Below are 25,695 nucleotides of genomic sequence, written 5' to 3' on the forward strand. Positions count from 1 at the left end.
AAATTATTCCATTCAAAAGGGTCTTCTGGAGTCTGACCTCTTTTTTTCCAAGTTTCACACTCTTTTAACAAACAGCTAAGGTTGAAGCTCATGTTAACAGTGTTTAGGAGCCTGTTTTTTGAAGACTACCTTTCAGTATCACTCTTCAGCTCAAAAATTGGGTAGGTATTAACTCTATCCCAGATGAAACCAGGACATCTTTAAAAATAAACTTCATAGGAATACGGTGAGAAGGAAATAGTGCAGAAGCATAAAAATAGACTCAGGAGTCCAATAAAAAACTGTAAATCATTCAATTTCCATCACACACTGACGTGCATGACATTTCTGCTCCTGCTAAAGAAAGGAGTTCAGAACATTAGGGACAGGTTCACAGAATCACTAGGGTAGAAGGGACCTCTGGAGATCATCTAGTCCAAACCCCCTGCCAAGGCAGGGCCACCTAGAGCAGGTTACACAGGAACATGTCCAGGAGGGTTCTGAATGTCTCCAGAGAGGAAGACTCCACAACCTCCCTGGGCAGCCTGTTCCAGTGCTCTGCCACCCTCAAAATAAAGAAATTCCTTCTAACCTGAAAGCATTTTAACTTGTTCCAAAGACAACAAAATCACAGGAGACCACGGTGTAAGTCATCTGTCTTGGCTTAGACAGAGTCCAGTACAGTCTCACTGTGTGTGACAAAAGGGATGAATGAGGCTGTCCAAGTTCCTTGTGAACTCAAGGCAGACCTAAAACAAGCCTGGATCCCACTCTTGGGATGTCTACTGCAGAACTGCATCTTTAGGGGAACACATTAAGTTTGTATCAGAAAGTTACAGGCAATAAGAAGAAAGAGTTGAAATAGGGCAGGGAGGGGAGGAGGGCAAAGAGACATTGAATAAGACCATGGCTAAAACCAAATCAAGTGATAAAGGAGCACACCTGCATCTGCAGGCACTACAGGCTCTTTCCTGCCACCCCCAGCCCACTAATTTTTTGTTGGAGTTAATACAATTCAGATCATTTAGCTAGCCTCCAAAATTCATTTAATGTTTCCTGTAATCAATACATTGATCCATCACCCATCACAGGGCTTCAAATTAAATACAATTACACAAAAGAATAACCTAGAAAAGAATATAGTCCACATGTGCTACAGTAAAGATGTACTGGTCGTGGTGAATACATAATATGAATTAATACATCCCAAATCATTTGATCATAACAAAAGGAGTTGCCTTTGATCCAAGACAACTGGAAAAGTGTTTTTGATCAAAAAGAAACCACCACCACACCACCAAGAATTCTAATTAATGTGAGTAATATATAAACTGATTCAGTATAGAAAACCCACTTTAATTCTATGGTCAGAAATTGGTCAAACACATACATGTCAAAAAAGGACTTCCAATTATGTGCAATTTATCTTTATTTTACAAAAATGTACTATTAATATACCTAATTTCTAGTACTATCAGATAGTAAAATCTCCATGTTCTATAGGCAATACAGTTTCACAGACCACCTTGCTCCATCCCAGAAGCTCTCTAGGACAAATCCCACCATGTTACTTAAGCAAAAAAATTAAAATAAAATTAAAAATCAAGTGCATGTAATCATCCAGTGAATAATGCAGAATCAACAGCCCATAAAATTAAACCCTCATTTAAAACTATACTTTCACCTTGTTTGTTTTCCTTAACAGCCTCAATTGCTCTGTATATTTCCTGTTTTCAGGGGACCTACATAGATGGGACCTCAACCACGAAAAGCCAGTGAAACCTCCTGTATGACAGTTCAGGGCAGGCAAAAGTATGGGGCTAAAAGGGGTAAGAGAGGGATCTACCCCCTTCCAATTAGTAGAAGATCCAAAGCAGGTTGAAAATGGTGAGATATGCACCAGAAAAAAAAGTATAGTTTACTCATTTGGCCATCTTCTTTCCCAATTTACACACACTTCCTCCGTGGGCTAAGTGAAAATTTTGAATTTTGGAATTCTGACAAATTTACCAGATTAGTCAAAGTCTTTCTGAAAAGTTTCAAGTTCAAAATAAAACTTTTCCTTGAGCTCTGGCAATTGTATTGCTAACAACAGAGTTGCTAGTACAATAGTGGCAACGTGGTACAGACTTTTTTTAAACATGAACTGGGTTAAGAAATCAAAGCCTATCATTTAGCTATGGAGATAAAACTTGTAAGAAACAATGCTCACAGATTACATGCTACAGGCAGGCTATTGTCCTGCATTCTTTGCACCACAAATACACAGGGAAACTGAGATTCTGTTATCTCTGGTAAATCAGCATAGATTAGACAGTATCTGTGCAGAAAAAAGGTCAGATTTATAATAAGGCATAAGAAAATTCTAGATTAATCTTTCATAAGCAAAACTAAACATTTTAAGGAGAGGACTGTATTATATGTCAGGTTGGAAAGCAGAGCCTAACACCCATATAAGCTTCGAACAAATTACAACAGCCACATTAGCTTCTGTTCTCTGCAGCAGGAGACCAGAACAGAAGTTATCCTCTACTTATGGAAAGGACTGCATGGTAGCTAAGCCTCTATAACATTATCTGTGAGCTCATCATGTATGCCTTTCCTGGAAGCACAAAGACTCAAGTCTTAGCATAGGCATAACTGGAGAAAAAGCCATTAAAAAAAACCCAAACACCACCAAACACACACAACAGTTCAAGGTACAATCAACATTATTACTCACTCACATGCTCATAACATTAATGTGTAACCCTTCAAAAAGTAGATTTCTCCCTTGAGGGCTTTCAAAATCCCCAAATCTGTAAGCACACAACCACATTTATCACAGAAGTATTAATTAAGCGGTGGAATAGAACTGTTCACTTCTCATTTTACCAAGCTCTCGATTTGGGTGTATTCTGTCATTGCTGTTAAAATAAATAAATAAATAAATAAATAAATAAATAAATAAATAAATAAATGGGGGGGGGGGGGGAGGTGAGATGGAAAGAATAGTTTCTCCAAAACACGTGCGTAAATGGCTAAGCATGATACAAGACTGACCAGCAATTCTGACCATGAATCAAAACAATTGTCTTAAGTCTCCATAGTTATTACCTGAGAAAACTGCTATTTTTTCCTTTTGTTTTAATCAAATCTCATAAGTAAATCTAGGATGAAACTGTTCTTGTGTAATTTACATTCCTGTAGACCCAAGTGAAACCTGATTATCACCAAAAGCAGTATTTATTAACACTCCGCAGGAGTGCCTGAGATACTAAAATGCATGCTGTACAATCAAGAAGCTTTGCATAAACTAATGGCACTAATACCTCATTGTACAAGGCCAACTCCACGCTACCATAAACACACTTTTTCTTGTTCCCATCAAAGTGATGAGTAACAAACTCTTCAGGAGCACATCTATCCTTTTAAGCAGAAATGGGAGCTAACAGAACAACACAGCCAGACGATTGAAAGAAGTAACAATCTATGGTAGGAAAGCAAAGAAGAGAAAGAAAAATGGAAGTGGGTGGACAGCAGCTGAGCAGCAATAGCAAAAGGAAGGGGTGGGAAGGCAAAAAAAAGAGCAGATGAATAGGGAAGGAGGCAAATGAGATGTGAAAGAGACAGAAGACAAAATTACCAAGAGTCAGTCTAAAACAGCAGTTCTTAAATTATGGCTCAGCCAAAGGAAACTACAAAGTCAGCCTGACAGGAAGAGTAAATTACTGTGCTGCTGTCAGCATCTTGCTTCTTGAGTGGTGTTGCCAGGAGGCAGCCATGGCTAGGAATTACTGGCCTACCACGTGGCAGTGCAGGTACTGCAATGACTTTGTTAGCAGGTGTTTCATGAATAGGAGTATGATGCAGCAGAGGGTAAGGAGAATCACCAGTGAGCTCAACTGGAAATGAGCCTTTATTAACTGGTCCGCGCACTAAGTTAGCTACCGTACAAGTCACCCTTAATCTGAAGCACTATGAAAGCTGAAAAGCATTTTGTTAAACAGAACCACAAAACCTTTTCAGGAATTGAGGTGAGCTCCTGTGCAAAGATATGCAAATTACATAAAAATGAAGTCTATGGTGGACACATATTTCATTCAGCACTCTTCAAAAAATCCTGAAATTGTAACCGATGAAGAAAGAAAACTCTGGATATACAATACACGCAATGAAAGGAGAACTGTGATGTCTAACTAAGTGCTCCAAGGTACAACTGCAATGCCTTAGCGTATTTTAATTAGAGACATTAGCTACCTAAGATAACATGCTTCCCTTATAATATGCAATATCTTGGTCTATATAATCAGTCCAATCAGAATCAATGTGCAAAGGGAAAGTAAGTTTGCTAAAGATGCCCATCCTAACTGACCTTTGCCAAAACACGACTAAATAATAGAAGAGACTGCAAGTACGGATGGACACAACCTCCTTCTCTCCTGAGCTAATCCAATAATGCAAGTAAGAATTAAGTTGCGTTTTACAAGTCTTTATCATTTAATACAGTGTAGCATTAGCCTTCCATTAGGCTGACTTACTGCATTGTTAGCTCAGAGGGAACCTGGAAGGAAGTTAAAGACCTGTTTTTACCAAGCAACTGTACAAAAAAGATAAAAAAGTTAGCATAGTCTGAAAACCTACCGTGAGTGTCTCTTCTGTACTTCTTTTTCTTTGTACTGGAGCAACTGGAAATTCAAGAAGGGATTTTACCGTCTTCCTTTTGGCTTTTTCCATTTGAATATTAGTAAAATAGTTGACAGCAGCAAACTCAATAAGAGCAGAGAACACAAAGGCAAAGCAGACCGCTATGAACCAGTCCATGGCAGTAGCATAGGATACTTTTGGCAGTGAATGTCTTGCACTGATGCTCAGTGTTGTCATTGTCAACACTGTGGTTATTCCTTCAAAGAAATAAAGCAAAAACATTGCTGAATATGAGTAAAACAAAGTGAGAATAGGCAAGCAGCTTCAAACAATTTTAAACCACTTAGGAGTCTTTCTCTGCTGCTTGTGAATAGATTAAATCATTAGATTTAAGTCATGGCAACAATCATATATCTATAAGCAGGTATGCATACAAAACAGTTAACCAGATTTTAAAGGAGGCATGGAAAGCCATGACTTCAGCAGATCATCTACAGTTCACATGAAGAAAACGTGGAAGCCGTCATTTCATATTTTTTTTCATGTCAAGTTCAGTAGAATTTCTTAAAACAAGTTATTTTATTTCTTAAAACAAGCTATTTTATAAACATCTGAACATAATTTAAGTTGTTAAATTATGTCTGTGCTCCTCAGACTGCAACAAAACCATGATTTTTCCTGTAATGGGTTCAGAATGCCACCTATTAGTCTGTGTCTGTTCCTCTAATCCCATTCATAATCTTAAATCATGGCAAATTATTTTGGTGCTAAGGAAAACTAGAATATTATGTTAGCAACTCTGTTAATTAAGCAACCATCACCTTACTTTTTAAACCCTTCTGCTACTAGTCAACCGATGAAATTTAATTAGAATTTAATCTTCCGAAAGAACAACTTTTTAATTAAAGTATACAGACATGAACACTGAACTCAAAATATGCCCACTTCACAGGAATACTTCAAGTGAAAATACATGCTATATAAAACCAAGGTATGGGGTGTGATTTTTTTTTCCTTTTTCATCCAAATTATCCCATAGAATACAAATGTAAAATACCAAGAATATAGTGAACACTGCATAAGTCCTACTATGATAATGGCAAGAAAGAATGACTACAGATGGAGATGTCTTTACTCTTATGAAAAGAATACTGTATGCATTTTAATTCAAGATGAAATGCATATACTCAGCAGAATTAACAATAATTAAGAGCATGCTTTCCAACAGGATCTTCACATGCCCTATTCCTTAAAGTGGGGGTATTCCATCTGGGTAATCTGATATGAAAAAGTTTCACTTAGACACTGCCATACAGAGAATTGGACACAAAAAAACACAGTGCTTCCTACTGAAGAAGAATAAAAAAGGAAAAAGTAATAGCCAGTTCGTGAAAGCACAAAGAATATCTCAGAGCAAACTCAGCGGGATAAAAACACAGATGCAAGCTCACGAAACCTTCTTCAGTGGGAAGGTGTTGAAAAACACACCACTAAAAATATTTAAGTCTGAGTTTAAAAAAAAAAATTATGGAATGTTATTTTTTTTTTTTCCTGGAAGAGACCCATTCCTGATTAGCCCTGTCCTTACTCATCCTACCTTTGTCCACTAAGCAAATAGCTTGTCTGAATTGTCTTTTTAAAGATGTTTGTTTAACAGATGTAAGAACAGGGTGAAGTGACTTGAATGGACAACCATTCCCCAGATACAAGGAGGAGAGGGCAGGCAATGACAGTATTATAGTTTACTGCCATAGTCTTTATCAGATTTCCCCCTATGAAATCACTCTTCTCGGAGACTTACAGTTGCCACAGCAATTGCTCTTTAATATGCATCATAGGGTTTTACAGGGTAGGGAATTAGGTTCTGGTAAAAAAATATTACATATACACATGAACTGTAAATATTCAGAGCTAAATACTTGCAAGCTTCTGCAGTGTCCAATGGAAAGATCTTTTTTTGGATAGCCTCTTCTCACAGTTCCACTATAAAGGTAGTACTATAGCAGGTGTTTTGGCTCCATTCTTATCTCTTGCCTACCTTTTCTTCTAAGAAAACCTTTAAAAAACAAGGTCCCTGATGGAATTTATCAGAAAACTGGAAAGATACTTTTAGCCATACTTTAAGCCATTTGCTTTCAAAGGCATTTAGAGACTTATCTGTAACCTAGTGGATGTCCAAACCTTACTAATAGTATTGCTTTTCAGTGTGACATATGGATATAATGACACATATTACATCTATTGCTCTATAATTTGTACATTTTCAATTATCACATTTTATCTGTAAATACAGATTCTACCTTTCCAGTTCATGGTAATACTCCCTTCAAAAAAAGTTCCATTATTCAATGTCCCTGCAAAGGCATGTGAACTGATATACTAGTTTGCCTAATGTAATGCTTGAGTTGAGAGCTAGTGTGGTTCTTATTAGGTTTGCAGGTTATTTCTCCTATAACTAATCATTAACCTTGTTAATTTGTGATACTAAGCAGTGTTCTGACTCCACTTACATTGTTTGAATGGGCTGTCACATAGAAATATTAATTCCCATCACTCCTGCCAGCCTCTATCTATCTATAGAAAGGCTTTTTGTAGAACATTCTCTTCCTGATTAGTCCTGCTTTAGACTACAGTACATTTTAAAGTCAAGATATTGCTCTATAAAGACTCCTTTGAAAAATGTTTTTGTCCTACTTCATTGTTAGGAATTGTATTTCCATTTAATGTCTTATGCTTTGTCTTCCATCGAAGCTTTTTTGTTTTCATCTTCAGAGTCACTGTACTATCTCATTCAAGCTGTATTTTGATGAGGGCAATTTTAATATCTTGCTATCGTTTTGCTTTTTGAATTCATTTTCATAATGGCAATGGCAGAAAGGAGAGAAAAGCACTAAACATGAAATTACAGGACCAGGATCTAAGCCTTCATGATAGCAAGCTTTCACTAATGACACATATAAGAAGACATCGGTAAATCTTGAACACACCCAATCAAATTATTTTAAAATAAGTAATTACACTACTGTCCACTGAAGGATAAAACTGCTCTGGATGTGAACTAAAGACTTGACTGTATTACTCAGGTCTTCCCAGTTTGACCCCCCCAAAGCAAGTAGAATTCCCAGAGATAGAGAGCCATTTGCCACAGGCAACCATGACACCCTTCAGGTTATATGTTCCAAGTTTCTCCTCAAATTCCAAGGATTCACATAGCAACATTCTTCATGAATTGACAGCAAAAATTCCTCTGAATTTATGCAATTCCCTTGTTTCTGCACTAGTATGGAGTCAGTATACCCCAATGCACTAAAAAGGCCTATTCTAGTGAAAGTCAACAAAAGAGTACAAGAAAAAGGAAAAAAGAAATAATTACCAAACACAGTTCTAGCTGGAACGGATTCCTTATTTATCCAAAATGAAACTTGAGAAAGGATCACAGTCATAATACATGGGATATAGGTCTGAATCATGAAATAACCCATTTTCCGTCTGAGGTGGAAGTAAACTGTCATAACAACATATTCACCTAGAAAAATATATATATAAAGAAAATATTTTTCTGACTGTCAAAAATTTGTGTTGCAGAATAACTGTTTCAGATTATCAACTAGGATTAAGATGATGCTATTCATACCACTTAGTATGTATAGAAAGATATGTTCCTCAGAGTCAAGAATGAAAGTTTTAAACAAATATCCTGCCATTCAGAAGCTGATATCCAAAATACTATAAATGTACAGCTAACATTGGATTACGTTTTACAGTATAAGCATGATTTTAAAAATTCTCTTGGCAGCTGTTGAAGAAAAGAGTCCCAAGACACAAGCTACCTACCTACCACAGTATCCATAACATTGTGGTACCTATTTGCCAAACAACCAACAACAATGATGCACAAAAAATGTTATGGAAGCATATCAGCTTTTTACTAGTTTTATATGTCACCACTACTATGATAATGAGACAAATGCAAAAATCACTGACAAGAATTAAAAATACTGTAAGCTTATCTAAAATGGTATCATTCATATTAAAAAAATAGCTGCACATTTGCCATAAACTGAATAAATTGTCTAAATAAAGCACTACAGAATGAGCATTTTGAGAACAGTAAGGAAATTCTGTTGTTAACTTATAATAATCAATATGCTGAGAAGTAAATTGCTAGTGTACTGCAAAATGCTGTTTTATCTTTGAGAAAAACATCCATAGAGGAATACATCAAATATATTTGTTTTATCTGTTTCATTTTGACCATCTTACAACACCCAAACTTGCTGATGCTTAGAAAATGATTCCAAATTTTAAAAACATTTTGGGAATACGCTTGTTTATCACCACACTGCTCATCAGTGATACTTTGCTCATTTCAGATGCCTGCAGTTGCCATTTGCTTTATTTCTTACAGCACAAATCAGCAGAAGTATCTATTGTGACTACTGCATTTGTGCCTATCCTTATCTGACTAGAGGGTTTTTATGGCTTTAATAACCCATTCTGTATGCTGTACTTCTCTTTCTCGAGCTGTTTGCACCACCAAACAAAGGAAGTCTTTTGCACATAATGTGGATACAGTGCTGAGAAATTACTTCCTCACCCAGGCATCCTCTTGACTCTTCAAACTGCATTTTAAGCAGTGATTAAATGCTTATTTTGTCCCTTGGAGTAATGATCTCATTCTAGCTTTCTGAAAGACCATCGCAATCTACCGTAATGAATCTGCAAATGTAAATCTGAAGGACAGAAACCTAATTCAGATTTATGCTCTCAGCCCTTAATCTATACCCTATGACATTCAGTAGAACACCTTACAAGAAGGAAAGAGGCTTTGGGCAATGTTAGAGGGTTAATTTTACCTCAAGTGGATTTTTAGTGATGAGATTCCTACCTGTAATAGATTTAATGGTTTCAGTGGATACCGTATGCCCAAGCAGGTCATACTGAACTAAACTGGAAGACTCCTCAGGAACTTCCACTGACTTCTCAGGTCCTTTTGTCCAGGTATAAATCATTTCACTCTTTGGATAAGCATCTACAACACAGCATCAGTTTGCGTAAATAGGAAACTTCTTCTCACACCTTACTAAGAGCTCAATCCAAACCTACTAAAACCGAACAGCAAGACTCTCACTAACAGCTTTAGAAGATAACCTTCATGTTAAGTTAGCCCCAAAAGCCACCCTCAGAGGAGAATAAATAGCAGCTAAAGTAATATGTTAAGTGTCACACACAAATTTACTGCACATTTGAATGTGAAGTCTAAACACGAGTTCTTTCTGGTTGAGGCCTTATCGGGCATGTAAAGTTTATCATTAAATTATTTTAGAAATATTTATCATTAAAATATACTAATTTATAAATAGAATATGTAGAAGGGGATACATTTTGGAGACTGGGCACCCATTTCTTTACAGAAAAGAATGATTATACTAAAAACTATAGTATAATACACTATATACTAAAAATATAGTATACTAAAAACTTTAATATTTTAAACTTGTGTTTAAAATATTTGCCAGAACCAGAAGTCAGTAAAGAAATCACAATAGCCCAAAAATAAGCACACCCAAAGAAACATTACATTTAATACAAAAGACGTAACTTAGGGCTAGCATTCAATCCCTACACAGCCCAAACTCCTGTTAAAATTAAATTAAATCAGTCTTGCATTTGAAATGGATAATCCTTATTTCAAGTTTCACTGAGGAAAATATCAGATTAGTGTCAAGTACAATTTCTGCTGGCTGTTGATTCTGCCTGAAGAAATATGCCTGTGGAGAAGCCCCCACTATTGAAGCTCCCCTATCAAACAGCTGATATCAAGCCAAATTTGGCAGCACCTGGTCTCCACTCTCACCATAACAGGGATGAAAAACCTTATCAGAGCAGTGTCTTTAATACCCCCTTTTTGGTTGACTACCCAGCTGTGTAAGCTAAATTTATTCTAAAGAAATTCTATCAGGAGCTTCCAGCCATTTCTAACTTCACCACTCTGGGGCCAAGGAAAACAGATTAATGTCCAGGCACTGACCATGCTGAAGTGTAAAGCAGAGGTCAGTGACTGAGGAGGCTTAGAAGAGTGACCAGATAGTTAATGGAGTGCACTAACCATCCCCAGGTGGTCTCAGAGGTCTCTGCTGTGAATTCACATCAGGGAATCATAACTACCTTGGTTGTTAAGTAGTACATCCCAAAATGTTTCTGCTAGTCAAAGTTCAGAGATTATCCAAACATCAATGTCTGTCTTCAAAGCAGAAAAGGAAAGTTACCTGGACTAAGATTCCTCTCACCAGTCTAAAAATTATATAGTCTAAACTTGCTATGCAGACTCCTGTTACAGGCCAGGAGTAAAGATCAAATCTCTACACATCTACCTACACATCTTCCTTAGGATGTCAATGTGCCTCCACTAACTGTAGAGAAAATCAAATTACCTCCTTCCCTAGGTGCCTTTCACCTGGCTGTTGTAAGCAAGATGGATCCCACCCTCAGTTTCTTCTCCAGAAATCTCCCACTTCACCAAGTATGCAGTATCTCCCTAAAACCGAGAACAACTAGGTATTTCAAGCAGCTGTGTAGCCAGAATAGTGGGGTTTAACATAGTAGCTGAATCACTGCCCGCCTTTCAGTTCTCTGCCTGGATTTAATTTTTGAAGCCCTAAATAAAATTCCCAAGGAACTTAACAGGAGTTTTGTCTGCATAAGGATTGTGTATCAATATTGAGAAAGTTCAGTAATTGCTCAAAATCTACTTCTACTATTTAAATTCTGTAGTTACAAGAAATTTCATAATTGCAACTTACAACTCCCAAATTTGAGAGGACAAGCATGACCATCCATGGGAAAATCCACTAATCTCATGGGACACTCTGCACTTATTGTAAGCCTATAATGGAACAAATTAAATAGTCTCTGGTTGCCATTTTGTCTAGGCAGTATAACTTTTGCATACAATAATTGTAAGAAGCCAAACAAACAGGTTAAATACCTCATTGTGTACAGGATGGTGCCATTTCTCATTATTCTGAAGAGTTTATTGGGGGCTGTCATATTATGTGCAACAGACTTTTTTCCATTCCTGAAGAAAGTGTCAGGTGTCCACACCTTTGAAACCATCAAGTTGTTAAGTCTTAAAATTTCAATAGGGCCATCATATTTTAATCTTTTGTCTACCCATGTCTGACGGAAGAAGACATCCATTGTATATTCCTGTATTAAATTTGCAGAAAAAACAAAGATCACATTTGCTTGTGTGTATCCTGTAAAAAAAGAAATCCCTCAGAAGCAAAGAAATCAGAGTGAAGAAAATGCTAAGTCCACTATACAAACATATATACATCAATTAAGGGGTGTTGTGTCCTCCTTAATAGCTTAATTTTCCACATTAGTCATATTAACAAATTGCTACACATATTTAATCGTTGGGGAATGATTTATCTAATTAGGTTGCAGGAAGAGGGCAACTGAATTTGTAGTCAAGCATATAACCAGAAACAAAATGATCTCTGACAATAAGTGTCAATAAATTCTTAAAGAAAAGGCATCCATGGATTTTCTGCTGCTGGCTAAATTAAAAATACCATGACAAACGATTACTTCCATTTTAAATTTAGGAAAGAAAATTTAATTTCAACTCATGGAAAGTAAGCTTTTAACTGAGGAAAGCTAAATATTTCCTTTGCCATGCTCACAAAACATGGATAATAAATCATATATACGCTTACATATATACACATTTGGTTTTAACTACATAAGTTAACCCAGTAAATTCCTCAGAAAAGCTCCGAAGAAAACATGCAAACAACAACTACAGAACTGCAGACGCAGGCACATCATAAGAAATCATATGTGAATGAATGGACAAAGGAATGCATTTCTCATCTTGGGAAGCTAAAGCATTTCACAAGTCATCATGTGGCATTGAAAAACCTTTAACTCCTTTCTAACTTAGAGTTGTGATTTTGTTGTTAAGCCAGTGTTTTCTGACTTCATTTGAAACTCTCCTGCATGACGTTACCATTGAAACTACTTGTATGGCCATATCTATTCTCACCAGCAAGGAGAAATGTCTACTAATGTAATGAACCTGGGAATCATATCTGCCTTCTTATGGCTGCATCCTCCACTTTGGTTTATACTTAACCTATGAAAAGTCTCTTCTAGTGTCATTTCTTGCTGGTGTAGCTCATAAGTACCAGATTCTGTTATTAGTTTCTAAGTGACAGATTTTGTAATATAAGATTTTGTAATATAACATTTCAACTGTTTTCATTACACTGGGTACCAAAGTAACCCAGCTCTAAAAAGACATTCTGATCATTCCCTGTACCGAGACAGTGCCACTCTTCACTGTTTCAACGAGTTTCACGAGTGCAGCCATACTCAGATCACACTGGGTCACTAATGGATACACTAACTAACTTATTCCAAACCCAGTTCCTGGATCCCTGAATAGCCTCAGCTGTAAACTCTCCTTTTGCCACCTTCTTACCTACCTTCAGCCCATGTTCTTACTCCTGCCTTCTCCAGTATAACTAATAATTTCCCATGCACCATAATGTCAGATGCTTCAATGAAACCTGAGATGCTGTGCAGCCCTCATTTTAGATTTGAGGCACACATTACTGGATTTCCTTGGGACCAGATTCTTGTACCCCTTGTCACACTGAACAGCATCATACTGTACATGACAACCACTGAAGGAGTAAGATGCATTTCAACATGAGACTGATGTCATGAACGTAGCCCTTGAAAAAAAATCTCTTGCTATCACATATCTTTCCGCATGATAGCACCAAATCAGGTGCATCACAAAGTGCACCACAGCACTGTGTGGGAAGAAGGTTACTGCCTTTCCCTTAAAGAAGTTCAGTTCAGCAGATACGGCTATGTTACTTCCACGGGATTTCTTGGATATTCATAAAAAGAGAAACTACTCTATGATTTAAGGTTATGCCACTGGATTACAGAAGCTGATTGAGTGTTCTGCTGGATTTGACCTCAAATGAATGCAGATGCTGTTCAGGCACAAAAAACAGTACATGCAAATGCAACATTTCTCTTCTGTGACTATTTCATGCATGTCACTTTGACGTTCAATTTCTGCAGACACTTAAGAAAACTCTTATCAGTCAAACATTTGCTGAAAGTGATGCTAAAAGGGGCACAAAGATCAGCAAAGAGTATTCATCTGAAATGAAAACATCAATAAGTATTTGCGAAATGATGTCATTATTACTCCCCCTGAGAATAACATAAGCTTCAGAAAGGAAAAGCAATTTCAAAGATATTACACATTTTCCCCACAGTAGACTGACTTAGATGCTCCCCATAAGGCCTGATTCTGCCTCTACACCAGTCTGGTTTAAATCCTATGATCTGAATTCCTTAAACCAGCCAAAAACCAGTGAAAGCGTGACCAGAATCAGGCCTGCCTTATCTAATTATAACCTGTAAATTAAGCTGTTACTAATCTTTCCTACTTTGCATGATTGACAGAACAGTACAGATGAAGCATCCACCCCTTAGTGCAGTTAATGGTTTCTCAGAACCAGGAAATGGCATTTTAATCCCAGAAATACATACCATTTCTACATCAGAAACAGGTCCAAAACTGGTGACATATATATCTGTTTTGACTTCAGTAACAGGACCTAATGTATGAAAAGGAAGTGAGCAAGAAAATTTGAATTTTGCAGGTCAACAATTCCCATAAACGATCCTGGTGTGTGAACAGTTACTGCTTTGAGGGTTCTGTGGACAAGCAAGAGGAAAATGCAAACACAGGTCATTTTGGATAAGTCTCTAATAACAAGCGCTGCTCAATTACCTTTACCACATAAGTAAATCAAACGCAGAATTTCCATGCAAATCCCCATCCAGAAAACCAATGTTGACTCAACGGATAAGAAAACATGCCAAAGAATTAAAAGGCTCACTGAAAACACCACACTAATTAACAACGACTGAATTCAGGAAATCCATATTCTCCAAGGGATTTATTACTAACATTTGGTCCTACTGGTAATAACGGGACTACAGATATTAGCATGCCATGCACTGGGCAATTTAGTAATGCAGGATCAAGAACTGCATCCATATCCTGAGATGTCCTTAAGTGTTTTAATATTAACAATATAAATAAAAATTTGATATCTAAGCATTTTTGAAGGTCTGAACCTATGTCCACATGCTACTACAAAGCCTGTCATGAAAGAACTAGAGATACTTCAGACACTGTTAAAAAGAGTGCTCCGAGCAGTGGCTTTGCACTTTCACAGCTAGATATGGCATAGCAACCACCAGAGAAAGCAAATTCATTTTAACATATCATTTCCTTTACTACAGCACAAACCACCTTGAAATTTCAGACAACCATTCACTCTGCAATCCCCCTTAAGCCAAAGAACACATTCACTAACTAATTTCACTGGAATTTAGGTCTGTTCCCAATGTAAAAGGCTAGAAAGCTGCTAATCACTACCAGTTATTACGATAACTCTGTGATCAAAGCATAGCTAATGGTTTAATTTAGATAATTAACTCACATCATCAACATATCTGTTTGGGAAAAAAAATGTGATCTACAAATTCATAACCACAGTTTCTAAACCCCTACAGCTCAAATTTCTACAGAGAATAAGTGGCTTGAGTCTGCTAATTCAGGCTTTATCATAGTATTTGTAATCTAAAAATGAAAGGATGACTTAAGACTGTCAGTAGCTCTTTCTCTCAGTGAAAGAAAAAACAATATTAAAAAAAAATACTGTTGACAGATGTCACCAAACCAAATGGTAAAAGGAGAAAAAGAAATAAGCAACTGGAAAACAGGGAACTCATGCTTCTTGCACTTAGAACAAGTGTCAAACCGTGAACAAAAAGTAAAATAAAGCCATGTAAAATTATTTCAGTAAACAGTTTGCAAGTTACATAGAGAAGAACAGCTAAGAATTTTTAAGCTAAATGTCAAAAACCATTTCTGCTGGAAGTTGACAGCTTCACAGAAGGACATTTTTATGAGAGAAAATCTGAAGAAAATTCACCCACAACAGTTGGTAGCTCAGTGGTACCTGGAAAGTTGGACAGTTTGGCATGACTGTCTTGAAGAGGCTTTAAGAAGAAACTCCCAAGTTCCAGATAACACACTTTCATACTGTGCTGTTTGTTTTGCAATGGGTTGCTCTCTAAACATGTCAAACGGAAGCTGTGCTCCTTTCTACAAATAATGAAGTGTTCATTGGATCAGGGAAATCCATGAGTGTTTAGACCACTCATTTTACTGATAACAGTGACATCTCCTGAATATAATTATTTCTGGAGAGCAGGAGAGCTCCAAGAGATTGGAAAAACTCATACTAAAGCTGTCAAGCTACCAAAAGTGAAGACGTTCATCTGCATCATTAGAAAATAGAGAAGAAAAGTCCAATCATACTCGAGATAGAAAAGATCCAATCATACCTGACCTCCCATAATCACAAGACTATACTTTATCTTGGGTTGGTTTAAATATATAAATATTTATTTCACCTGAGCTCGAAATATTTCTGAAATCAAAGTTCTATAGAAATAAAAATGTTATTTTCCCATCTATACTTCATCTATGAAAAGTCTTGCTTTAATAAGAAAATGCAGGAATATTACACTCAGTTCCTGAATCCCTTTCAGGAACTGCTTTGTTAGTTCTAAGAAACTAAATAGGAATATTCCTCAAATGTTTAACTGCCTTCCTCTGGCAATATCTTCTTTTCTTTAGCTTAGAGAACACTGTGATTTTATAATCATATCAAATTGAGCAAAGGGACAGATTTTTCCCACAGGCATAAGCTGCCTCTCCTCAGGCATTGATTTCTTTTATTTTATTAAATGATTACAGCTTCATGAGTAATAAATGTTCAGAGGCTTTTTGCAAGTTTATTTTTTGGAGTTCCTCAGAAAGAAGGGGAGAGCGAAGATCAAGAAGTTAATTTCCAAATCAGCAAGCTGACAACTTAAAGCGATTAGAAAGCCTGTAGCAGCAGCACAGGATTAAAACTATGCTTGAGTTCATTCTTCAGTTTACTGCTATTCTGCTCTCAAACCTTTAGTTATTAGTAGGTCCCATGAGAAAGAAGGAAGCAAGAACTCTCAGACAATAATGAAGCCACAAAATAAGGTGGAAATTAAAGTTTACTTTGGTTGCTTGCCTGACATGATGGCAGTACAGTGACAAAACAAATGTTAAGATCACATTTTAGGCCACTAGAAAATGGCAGATGAATGAGGATCTAGAAATATTTTGGGCATCGTAACAGTTATCCACCTAGTACTGACATGCAAATCCTCACTTTGCATTCAAAACCTTGGTCAAACAGTAAAATGTGTGAAGACAGCAGCAAGGGACAGTGAAGCTGATTATTTCCTTAATTCTTTTTCTTCAACTGCAGCCCAGTTGTGCTCCACGTCTTCCACCTGCATTGTCAGTTCACCACTGTTAAGACCAAATCTTGGATTTTCTAGCACATCCCAGTACTTAATGCCAACCCAGGAGTACCTATGGCAACACCAAAACCTATCCCTTATCTTCTTGTTCTAGAAGAGAACATAACTCCAGTTGGTAACAATAGCGGAGGTACAAATAGTGAATCATGCTTCTTATTCTTTACCTTTTTTTTAACTATTATTAATTGTGGGAATTCCTGTCAACGAGGAGGTGATCTGCAGTCACCTAACCTACTTTTACTGGTGATTTAAGCAGCCCTCCGAAAGGAATGTGTTGCACCACTTAATCAACCCAGGCTCTGCGAGCAGAACATCCTATTAGAATCCTTAACACTCTATTACTGGCAATAAAATACAGTGAGTTGTAAGAAGGCCAGTTAACTTTAAACATGACCATTTGGGCTTATCTTTCAATGGATGTTCAGAAAGCATCTATCAACCATAAATCTTCAGGAATGCTGAAGAACTATTTATAACATACTGGTGTGTATTTTTATGTCAATGAAATAGGAGGAGAGTCCTACACACTGCAGTGGGAACAGTTAAGTCTGAATCACTGCTTGCAAGATAATATACTTTAAAGAAGCTCGGGCAGGATTAAAAGCAACCTCTGCAAAAAAACCAGAATAGTTCAGTGTTAGAGACATTACATGTGGGCGGAAGAAGCGATGCCAGGCCTTAACCTTGTGAAGAGGTACCTAAGACAGCTCTCCCATGCAGTTTGTGCCAACATATGGGTTGAACTGCGGCACAGCTCTCAGTGAAAGACTTTGGGCTCCATTATCCCTGCGTCTCCATAGGCAACTGTCACTGCAGAAATCTCCACTGTATGTAAACAGTCAAATCCTGCACAGGCTTTCTCTATATTGCAAATTTTGCCATCAAGAGTCACACAACCAATCAGGAACATTAGCAAACAAGCCCATACAAAGCTTTCAAGACATGAAGTACAATTTAAATGCTAAGTGCAGTTATTTCTGCTATTATGAGATCAGTCTCAGGATACATAAACTACATGAAATTATATTACATCAGTTCTTACAGCTACATCAAAAAAAAAAAGGTATTTGCTACAGATTTATTTTTTTAAATATAACTACATGTGACAGATTTGGTGCTTCCTCTTTCCAAGTTCTTGCTGCCTGAATAGGGTTAATCTCTTTTTTTTTTTCTTTTTTTCTTCACCTAGAAGGAAAAAAAAGTGTGTTCTCATTTCATTCTATCAGAAAGAACAGCTGAGGACACCTGCTATATGTAAGATTTCTGTTAGGAAGCCAGAACAACTAGATAGGGCATTTTTAAAAAATTAATTCAAACACATGGAATTCAAACATGTGGGCTGCATTCTCTACCAAAAGACAAATGCAGCAGCACAAAATAACCTTTGTCTCTATGTATGTTCATCCATCAGCATGTATGAACACTGAAAATAAAAACCATACTTCTAGAAATGAGATTAGTTTCTTTGCCTGCTCATTATCAATAATCTCTGCTAAGACAGCCAACAAGCTTGATACTGGTGCCAGTTTTCATGATGTGGACACCTGTCTACTAAGAATTGGACTAAGAATATCACCAAGTTTTATATAGGTCACTGCACAACAGACAGGTGGTAATGACTTCAAGCATTACTAACCTGGGCTAAATTCAAATCAGCCAACTACAGGTATCTAACATCATATCCTGTTAAGCCTGAGTCATCTATTCTCACCAGCTGAAGAAGACTGGACAACTGCCTGGAAAAAAAACAACCGGCTTCACTTTACAATGCTCACTTCAAGTCCATTTGCAATCTAAAAAACCCCCAAAATAACTTACAATATCTATTATGCTGAGCAATGGAACCTTTGAAGGTCCATGTGAATTCCTAAGAGCATATAGTCACATAGATATTTTTTTTTTCTCTAAAAACAGAAAATTGCCTTTGCTCTCCGAATTTATTCTGTGTTTATTTTCTGACTAAAGTCACTCCTACTGCAGTGACAGGAAATGAAACTCTTCAGAAATGCTGTTCATCAGCTGAACATCACACAGCCTAGAAGGGGCAGAGAAGTCCTCTCCTTCCCTTCTTAGGGGAGACAATGGCCAACATATCTAATTCCACCAAGTACTCAGCTGCGCTTTCACAAGTACAAGATCATGAGAAATATGAAAAGAGGAAGAAAAGAAAAACAAAAAGGAAAATGAATTAACACAGTCCTGTTCCTTCTACTCATAAGCCAGTGTACATGGCAATTTCCAAACAGAAAGCCATGGAGCTATCACCATTTCACTACCTGATAGTGAGACTTGCAGCTCATGTCAGACTCTAGCTCACACAAATAAACAGAAACCAAGAAGAGAGCGAGCTCCAGCTTTCATCGACTGATGGGCAACCACACCACAACAAGCCAGTAACATGCTGTGGGTGATACTGTCTACTTCTTCAGAGCTGTCAGTGGGGTTTGCAGTCAATGTAAGAGTCTTGGGCAGGAGGAAATTCACACACCACCTTCTTTCTTTGGTCTGGCCATACAACTGGCCATTAAAAGCAAGATACCAGAGATGAGATGTTCTCTAAAAGGCACAGTTCACTGAAATTAGCAGATATATGGCAGCACACAATGATGCTGCCCTCATCAGCTGCAGTTCCCCCCATTCCTTACTTCCCTAAGTGCAGGCTGAAGTGTGATGAGTCACTGTATCATGAAAGTTTCAAAGACACCGTTACATTTTTTCAAGCTACAATCCAATACAGGTTTGAATCACATCTCACGGGCCCTTCTTTATGTCAAGAGTTGCTCAGGTGAAGTCTGAAACCATGCAAGTGCTTAAAAAGGCAAATCAGACCCAGGCCCTTTGACTTCAAGTGAATAATGCTAATTTTTAAAAGTCTCTGGACTTCTGGCATCAATTTGACACTAATCACCAGTAGAAAGGTAAAAATTTTCAGAGAAAATCCAGGTTTTTGAAACTTCCTATAGTTTTCCTCTGTGTCATACTCAAAATTTTTAAAGCAGATGAAAACTGGAGTCAGGGTATAACTAGAAATGTTTTTACTTCAAAGTTTTACAGCTGAATCAAAACAGCACTGTGATAACACTCTTGAAGTTTTCCAGCAGATAATGCTTTTAGTTAATTACTGAATCATTTAGGTTGGAAAAGACCTTTTAAGATCATCCAGTCCAACTGTAAACCACTCTAAATCACACTACAAGTGGCTTCTGTAAACACCCCATTTTTATAGAGTGGTTTTGACCAGTAAACTGACATGCATTACAAATGGCATTCTGATATCCAGGATGAAGATATAATGGAGCATACAAGTGCAGGGAATGGAATTGACTTCATTTCCACCACAGTATTTTCAAACATCTTGCAGCATTACTTTATTCATTAGTCCCTAAATTCCAACCCTCTACTGAAATTCGAAATTCTTATGCATTTAAAGTCTTCCTGACAGCAGTTGAGGGATTTTTTTCTTTCCTACAGCAAAATGCCTGTTCTGCTTTGTTTCATTAAATTTCTAGGTGAAATCTCTTTGTTTCTCTCTTGCTTCTTTGGATTTCCTCCCCACCTGCCCAAACTTAAGTGGTCTTTCAGAACCTTTTTCTTAAACCCTTCTGGTTTTGTTTGTTACATTACTAAACCTCGCAGTGCTTACTAAGTGTCAGCAACTTCTTAGGTTTTCTTAAATCCATACAATAAAGTGAGTTTATAATGCAAGGTGCCAACCCAATGACACAGGGAACTTCATTCTTCTATTAACTCTCAACATATGCCATGCTCCTGCATGAAAAGTACCAAGACAAGCTTCTGCTGAGGTTCAAAACCCTCCTGAGAGGCTATTTCCATATTTGTAAGCATGCTCAGGCAATTTAACTTGTCTTCAGTAACTACCCAAAATTGTGTTAATTCATGATCGCATGGTGAATTCGGATCCAGTTGTAGGAAATCTCCAAAATCTTCCAAAAAGTCTTCTACTTCACTCTGCATTCAAAAAACCTTCATGAATTATTATTTGTGGAAACTCTGTAAGATGCCAGCAAAATTCAGAATTTGGCTACTTCCCCAAGTCTGATTTTAAACATTTGTGCCAGAATTGGAAACATTTTCATTAATTTGAAGTTTAAAATCAGCATCAGTCAGACCTCTATGCAGCCTTTTGTTCTTAAAATAAAACCTCCATTTCATTCCGAGCCACGTGAAAACTAGATGGTGAATCAGCCTCAAGAATAAAACAAAAATAAATATTCTGCTGTTCATCAGAAAGTGATGCAGTTTTAACAGTACCAAAACACACTATACTTTCCACTTCTAAATATTTCCATCCCCTCTGACATTTTATTATTTATTATAGCATAGTTTGCTATGCTATAAACTAGTGAGTGACCCACTTTTAAGATGCAAGTCCCATTTGTCATTAAGATTTATCAGGAAAAAAATAGGCAAAACTTGATTTGGATAGTGTATATTTTAATAACTAATCCATAGTTATTACTCTGAGTTATGTCAAAAAAATAAAATCTGACCAATTGCAGAAATGTCTTTCTTTGGTTGATTTTGGTTTGTTTTCTCTAAAAGTTGTTCTTGTCAAATCAGGTGAAGGTAACTTTTCTGGTAAAGAGTTAGGGATGCAAGCATCATTTTCAAAAATAAAGAGTTTTTTCCCCCATGTTTTACTTAGAAGTTCTAAACTCAAAGATGAGTGGAAGAAGTAAGAAGCAATATAATATTAATTTTGTGAGATATTCATCCAGAATTGTTTTCCCCAGCCTGAAATCAGATTTTTTTTTTTCCTTCCTTTACCATTTACTTCAATATTCTCATTACGAAAGTTCAAGGAGATACAATGAACTTTTTCTCCTTGTTAGCATTTTGCTGAAAGCCTGTAACACTTCTTGGGGAAAAGATCTTCTCTTGAAAAATATCCTGCAAAGGACAACTGTATTAAAATAAAAATCAACATAAACTGTAAGTCGTATTACATATTTAGTAGTTGTTTAAATTTGGAAATCTGATAATGCTCATAAAGCATCTTTGCTAGATGACTAATTAGTTGGCATTCAACCTAAAATAATGCCAAACATAGCACATCTCTTGTACGCTTGCAGAAGTGTCTGTAACCTCTCCACAGAGACTAAATTGCAAAAGGCTACCAGTTTCCAATGATTCCTCTGGGTGCTAATAAATTTAGCTTCCTTCTCGCTTAAAGTGTAAGCTAACTTCTAGAAGGCCTCATTTATTCTATACACTCAAAATAATAAACTGATCACCAATGTCAGGTGTTGTCCTTTAACAATCACGATCATGCATGTGAGAACTGTATATGGCATGGGAGAACGTGTTGGCACACATGTCGGTGTAGATGGATCACGTGTATGAAGAAGGTAGTTTCCGAGGAGGAAGAAAGTATTTAGCAGCATAAACCTACACAAGGATCTCATTCAGTCCTGCATAGGAAGCAGTCCATAAAACACTCGTTATAGCTTTGTGCATATAGGAAAGGCTGTAGCATTTCTTTTTAAATCTTTAAAAAAAAAAAAAAAAAAAAAAAAAAAAAAGGCAAGCACTTTTATTTTTGCTTTTTTAATATCATCATTCCAGACTACAAAATAAACTTTCATTTTGTCTAAATCTTAATGACTTTTGGTTCCATGTCCCTACACAGCAACATCAAAACCAGTAGAGAACAGCAAGTCTGGCTCCTTCTTCAGCAGCACAAAACTGCATCCTAACAACCAGGGGCACGAACGAGGCTGAAAACCCCACACATGCAGAGCACAGGTCAAGGCAAATTCAAGACTTCTCCACTTTTAATTCCTATACGGCAATTATGTCTACTACTTCTAAATCAAAGAACTCGAGCAACTGTGGTAAAGATTGGTGTGCTCAGGTACCTGAGCTCTGCTTTTCCATAACTAGTGGAACAGAACCCATCAAAGACCTGACCTTTTAGGCTGGTAAAAGTATATTTGTTTCTACTAGGACCCGATCCATGGCATTCAGGGGTCAAAACTGCCAAGAACCAGAAGAATTTGGATGTTAAGACAGGTCCATCCATCCCCGTCCAGCCAGAGCGCACTGGCTTCAAGGCTTTCCTCCCCCTCCCGCAGCAGCCGTAGCCGCCCGAGCCCGGTCTGTGGGCAGCACAGCGGAGCGGGGGCTGAGCCCGGGACCGCCCCTGCGCGGCCCCCACGGCCGGGGCTGCTCAGCATCCCCCTGCGCCTTCGGGGCCAGGCGCTGCCTCGCTGCCGGCCCTTCCCTGCCCGCAGGGCTCGGACCTGGGAAGCGGGGGACGGGACATGGACGACAGTAGAGACGACACGGACGTTTTCAGTCGCTAACGGGTCGGTAGGAGTGGCGAGCGCTGCGCCCCCCCTGACCCTGCCCGGAGCACACCCCCCCCCTCCGCCGGCACCGCACCGCCACCGTACCCCCGAATCCCGGTCGCAGCCGGTTGTCATAGCCATCCAGGAGGCTGTTCAGGATGCTGGTGAAATTCTCCGGCCACAATTTCTCCTCTTTTTTGCTCTGCCCTGGCGGCCCGGTGAGACTGCGAGGCAAAGAGGGAGCGGGTGAGCGGAGCCGCCGGGCCCCCCGGTACCGGCCGCCCCGGCCCCCCCGCCGCCGCCCGGGGTACTCACCACGTCGCCAGGCACAGGTAGTGCAGGAGGGCGATGGAGAGACCCGAGGACATGACGATGGCTGGCTCCTTGGCAGAAACCATCTTTGCATGCCATACTTCACGCCTGGGCACGTTAAACGCCTTGTCCGGGGCGGGGAAGGGGACGCGGGGGCCCGGCGGGGCGGGGGGAAGCGGCCGCAGCCCCCGGCGGCCCTACATGCGCGGCGCCCCGGTTGCCAAGCGCCCGGCACGGGCGGAGGAGAGCCGCGTTCCCCCACTCCGTTAACTCTCTCGGGGCAACAGGCGCCGGTCCCCGCCGCACCCCCCGGCTCCGCTCCGCTCCGCCCCGCCCGCGGCCCCGCGCTCCGCCCCGTGGCGAAGGGCGCCCCCCGGGGCGCAAGACCCGCCCGCCCGTGGGCTGCCAGCGGCGCGGTGACCGCCATGGACACGTCTTCGTTCGTCCCCGTCATGTCTGCTCCCCGAGACAGGCGACAACACCGGGGAGGGGGCGCGATTGATGCCCCAGCGAGGGGGGTTCGGGAGCAGGAGAGTCCCTGCGCTTCGGTGTGAGGGGAGCTGCGGGGAGAGGGAGGGGACAAGGAGAGCGGAGAGAGAGGGAAAGAAAAAGAGAAAGGGAGAAGAGAGGAAAAGGAGAGGGAAAGAACAGGGGGAAGAGAGAGGAGGAAAGGGAAAGGGGAGGGGGAGGAGAGGAGAAGAGAGGAGAGGAGAGGAGAGGAGAGGAGAGAGGGAAAGAAGAGGAAAGGGAGAGAACAGGGAGAAGAAAGGATAAAGAGAGGGGAGGAGAGGGAAAGGGAGAGAAGAGGAAGAGGAGAGGGAGGGGGGATGAGAGAAGGAGGGAGAGGAGAGGGAAAGGGATTGAAGAAGGGAGAGGGAGAGGAGAGGAAGGAGGAGAGGGAGCTCCAACTTCAAGGTTAAAACACAGCGCACCCAAAATGGATGGGAGTGAGTAGGTTATCCCAGGTTTCTAAAAGCTAAAATGCCGGAATAAGGGAATGGTTTCACATTATATATATTCTTTTCTTTTTTTTCTTTTTTTTTTTCTTCTTTTTTTTTCATTCCTATAATTAGGAAACATGATTTGGTGACCCAAATAATTTCCATTATGCAAGGTCCAAGGGATTCTGCAACAGTTACACCTGTGTTCCTAGTCTGTCACAGGCTGTTGGGATGGTTGGGTGGAGCAGGGAAAAGAGGGGAAAAGGAGGAGAAGGGGGGGCATCCCCCACACTGTAGGTATTAGTAATAAACAACTTGTTCTTGTGATCAAGAGTGCTGTAAGAACAATTGTTTAGGGTTGGAAATCAATGTGCACATCAGTTTTAATGAGGATGGTGAAGTTCATTGTGTGGGAACACATACAGTCGGAATTGTAATTGACTCCAAGAGTACAGTACTGTCAATGCTGACACAGAAAGGCTTTATTCATTACTTGCTACAGTATTTTCAAGCACGAAAATGCCTGATTATCTTCAAAACTACTATACACTTGAAATCTTCCTAATTGTACTTCAGAGCTTGTTCCAGCTAGAGTGACCTTTGCTCATTCCTTTGAAAAACAATTAAAGCTGTGCTTGAAATCCATTTAGCTTGCTGATGCTGTTTATCTTTCAAAAACTTTGTCTATGCAGTCTGTTCTGCATCCAATTTTAAAAGCCCTGTTTAGGCCTCTGCAGATTACTAGTCTGTATCCTGAGGTTTTGACAGGATCCTCATCTCCCGACTGCCTTACTGGAATGACAAATGCTCCACTAAAGCCTCATGCAGCAGGCAGTCTGTCTACGGACAGCATCCGCGGTCCACACACTATTTGCAAGTCTGGACAATGCAGACGGTAGGACATCACGCCAAGGTCACTTCAGGTCCTGTGACTAGGATCTGTGAGCAGCCTCTTTAACTTCACACACAGGTGAAAACCAGCATGCCAGCAAGAGACCACTGCCCTGGCTCCATTAGCAGTCTGATCAGGAACGACAGAAAGATGGATC

General features: G+C 39.1%; 1 protein-coding gene across 4 annotated transcripts in view; it reads right to left on the bottom strand.

Annotated features, from left to right (window-relative positions):
• Nucleotides 1-23,994, bottom strand: part of GABRA4 (gamma-aminobutyric acid type A receptor subunit alpha4) — a 50,282-nt gene extending 26,288 nt beyond the window's left edge. For 2 of the 4 annotated variants that reach the window (XM_030492560.1, XM_030492559.1), the window contains exons 1-8: nt 23,709-23,994; nt 23,499-23,617; nt 14,191-14,258; nt 11,594-11,814; nt 11,409-11,491; nt 9,494-9,637; nt 7,979-8,131; nt 4,603-4,862 (exon numbers count right to left, since the gene is read on the bottom strand). In XM_030492560.1, the coding sequence (XP_030348420.1) occupies nt 4,603-4,862; nt 7,979-8,131; nt 9,494-9,637; nt 11,409-11,491; nt 11,594-11,814; nt 14,191-14,258; nt 23,499-23,617; nt 23,709-23,791 (1,131 nt within the window). In that variant the 5' untranslated portion in view covers nt 23,792-23,994. The remainder of the gene's footprint in view (nt 1-4,602; nt 4,863-7,978; nt 8,132-9,493; nt 9,638-11,408; nt 11,492-11,593; nt 11,815-14,190; nt 14,259-23,498; nt 23,618-23,708) is intronic. The other 2 variants (XM_030492562.1, XM_030492561.1) reach the window with 1 other exon arrangement.
• Between the last annotated feature and the right edge of the window lie 1,701 nt (nt 23,995-25,695).

This window comes from Strigops habroptila, chromosome 7 (assembly GCF_004027225.2).
Source record: "Strigops habroptila isolate Jane chromosome 7, bStrHab1.2.pri, whole genome shotgun sequence".
Taxonomy (NCBI): Eukaryota; Metazoa; Chordata; class Aves; order Psittaciformes; family Psittacidae; genus Strigops; species Strigops habroptila.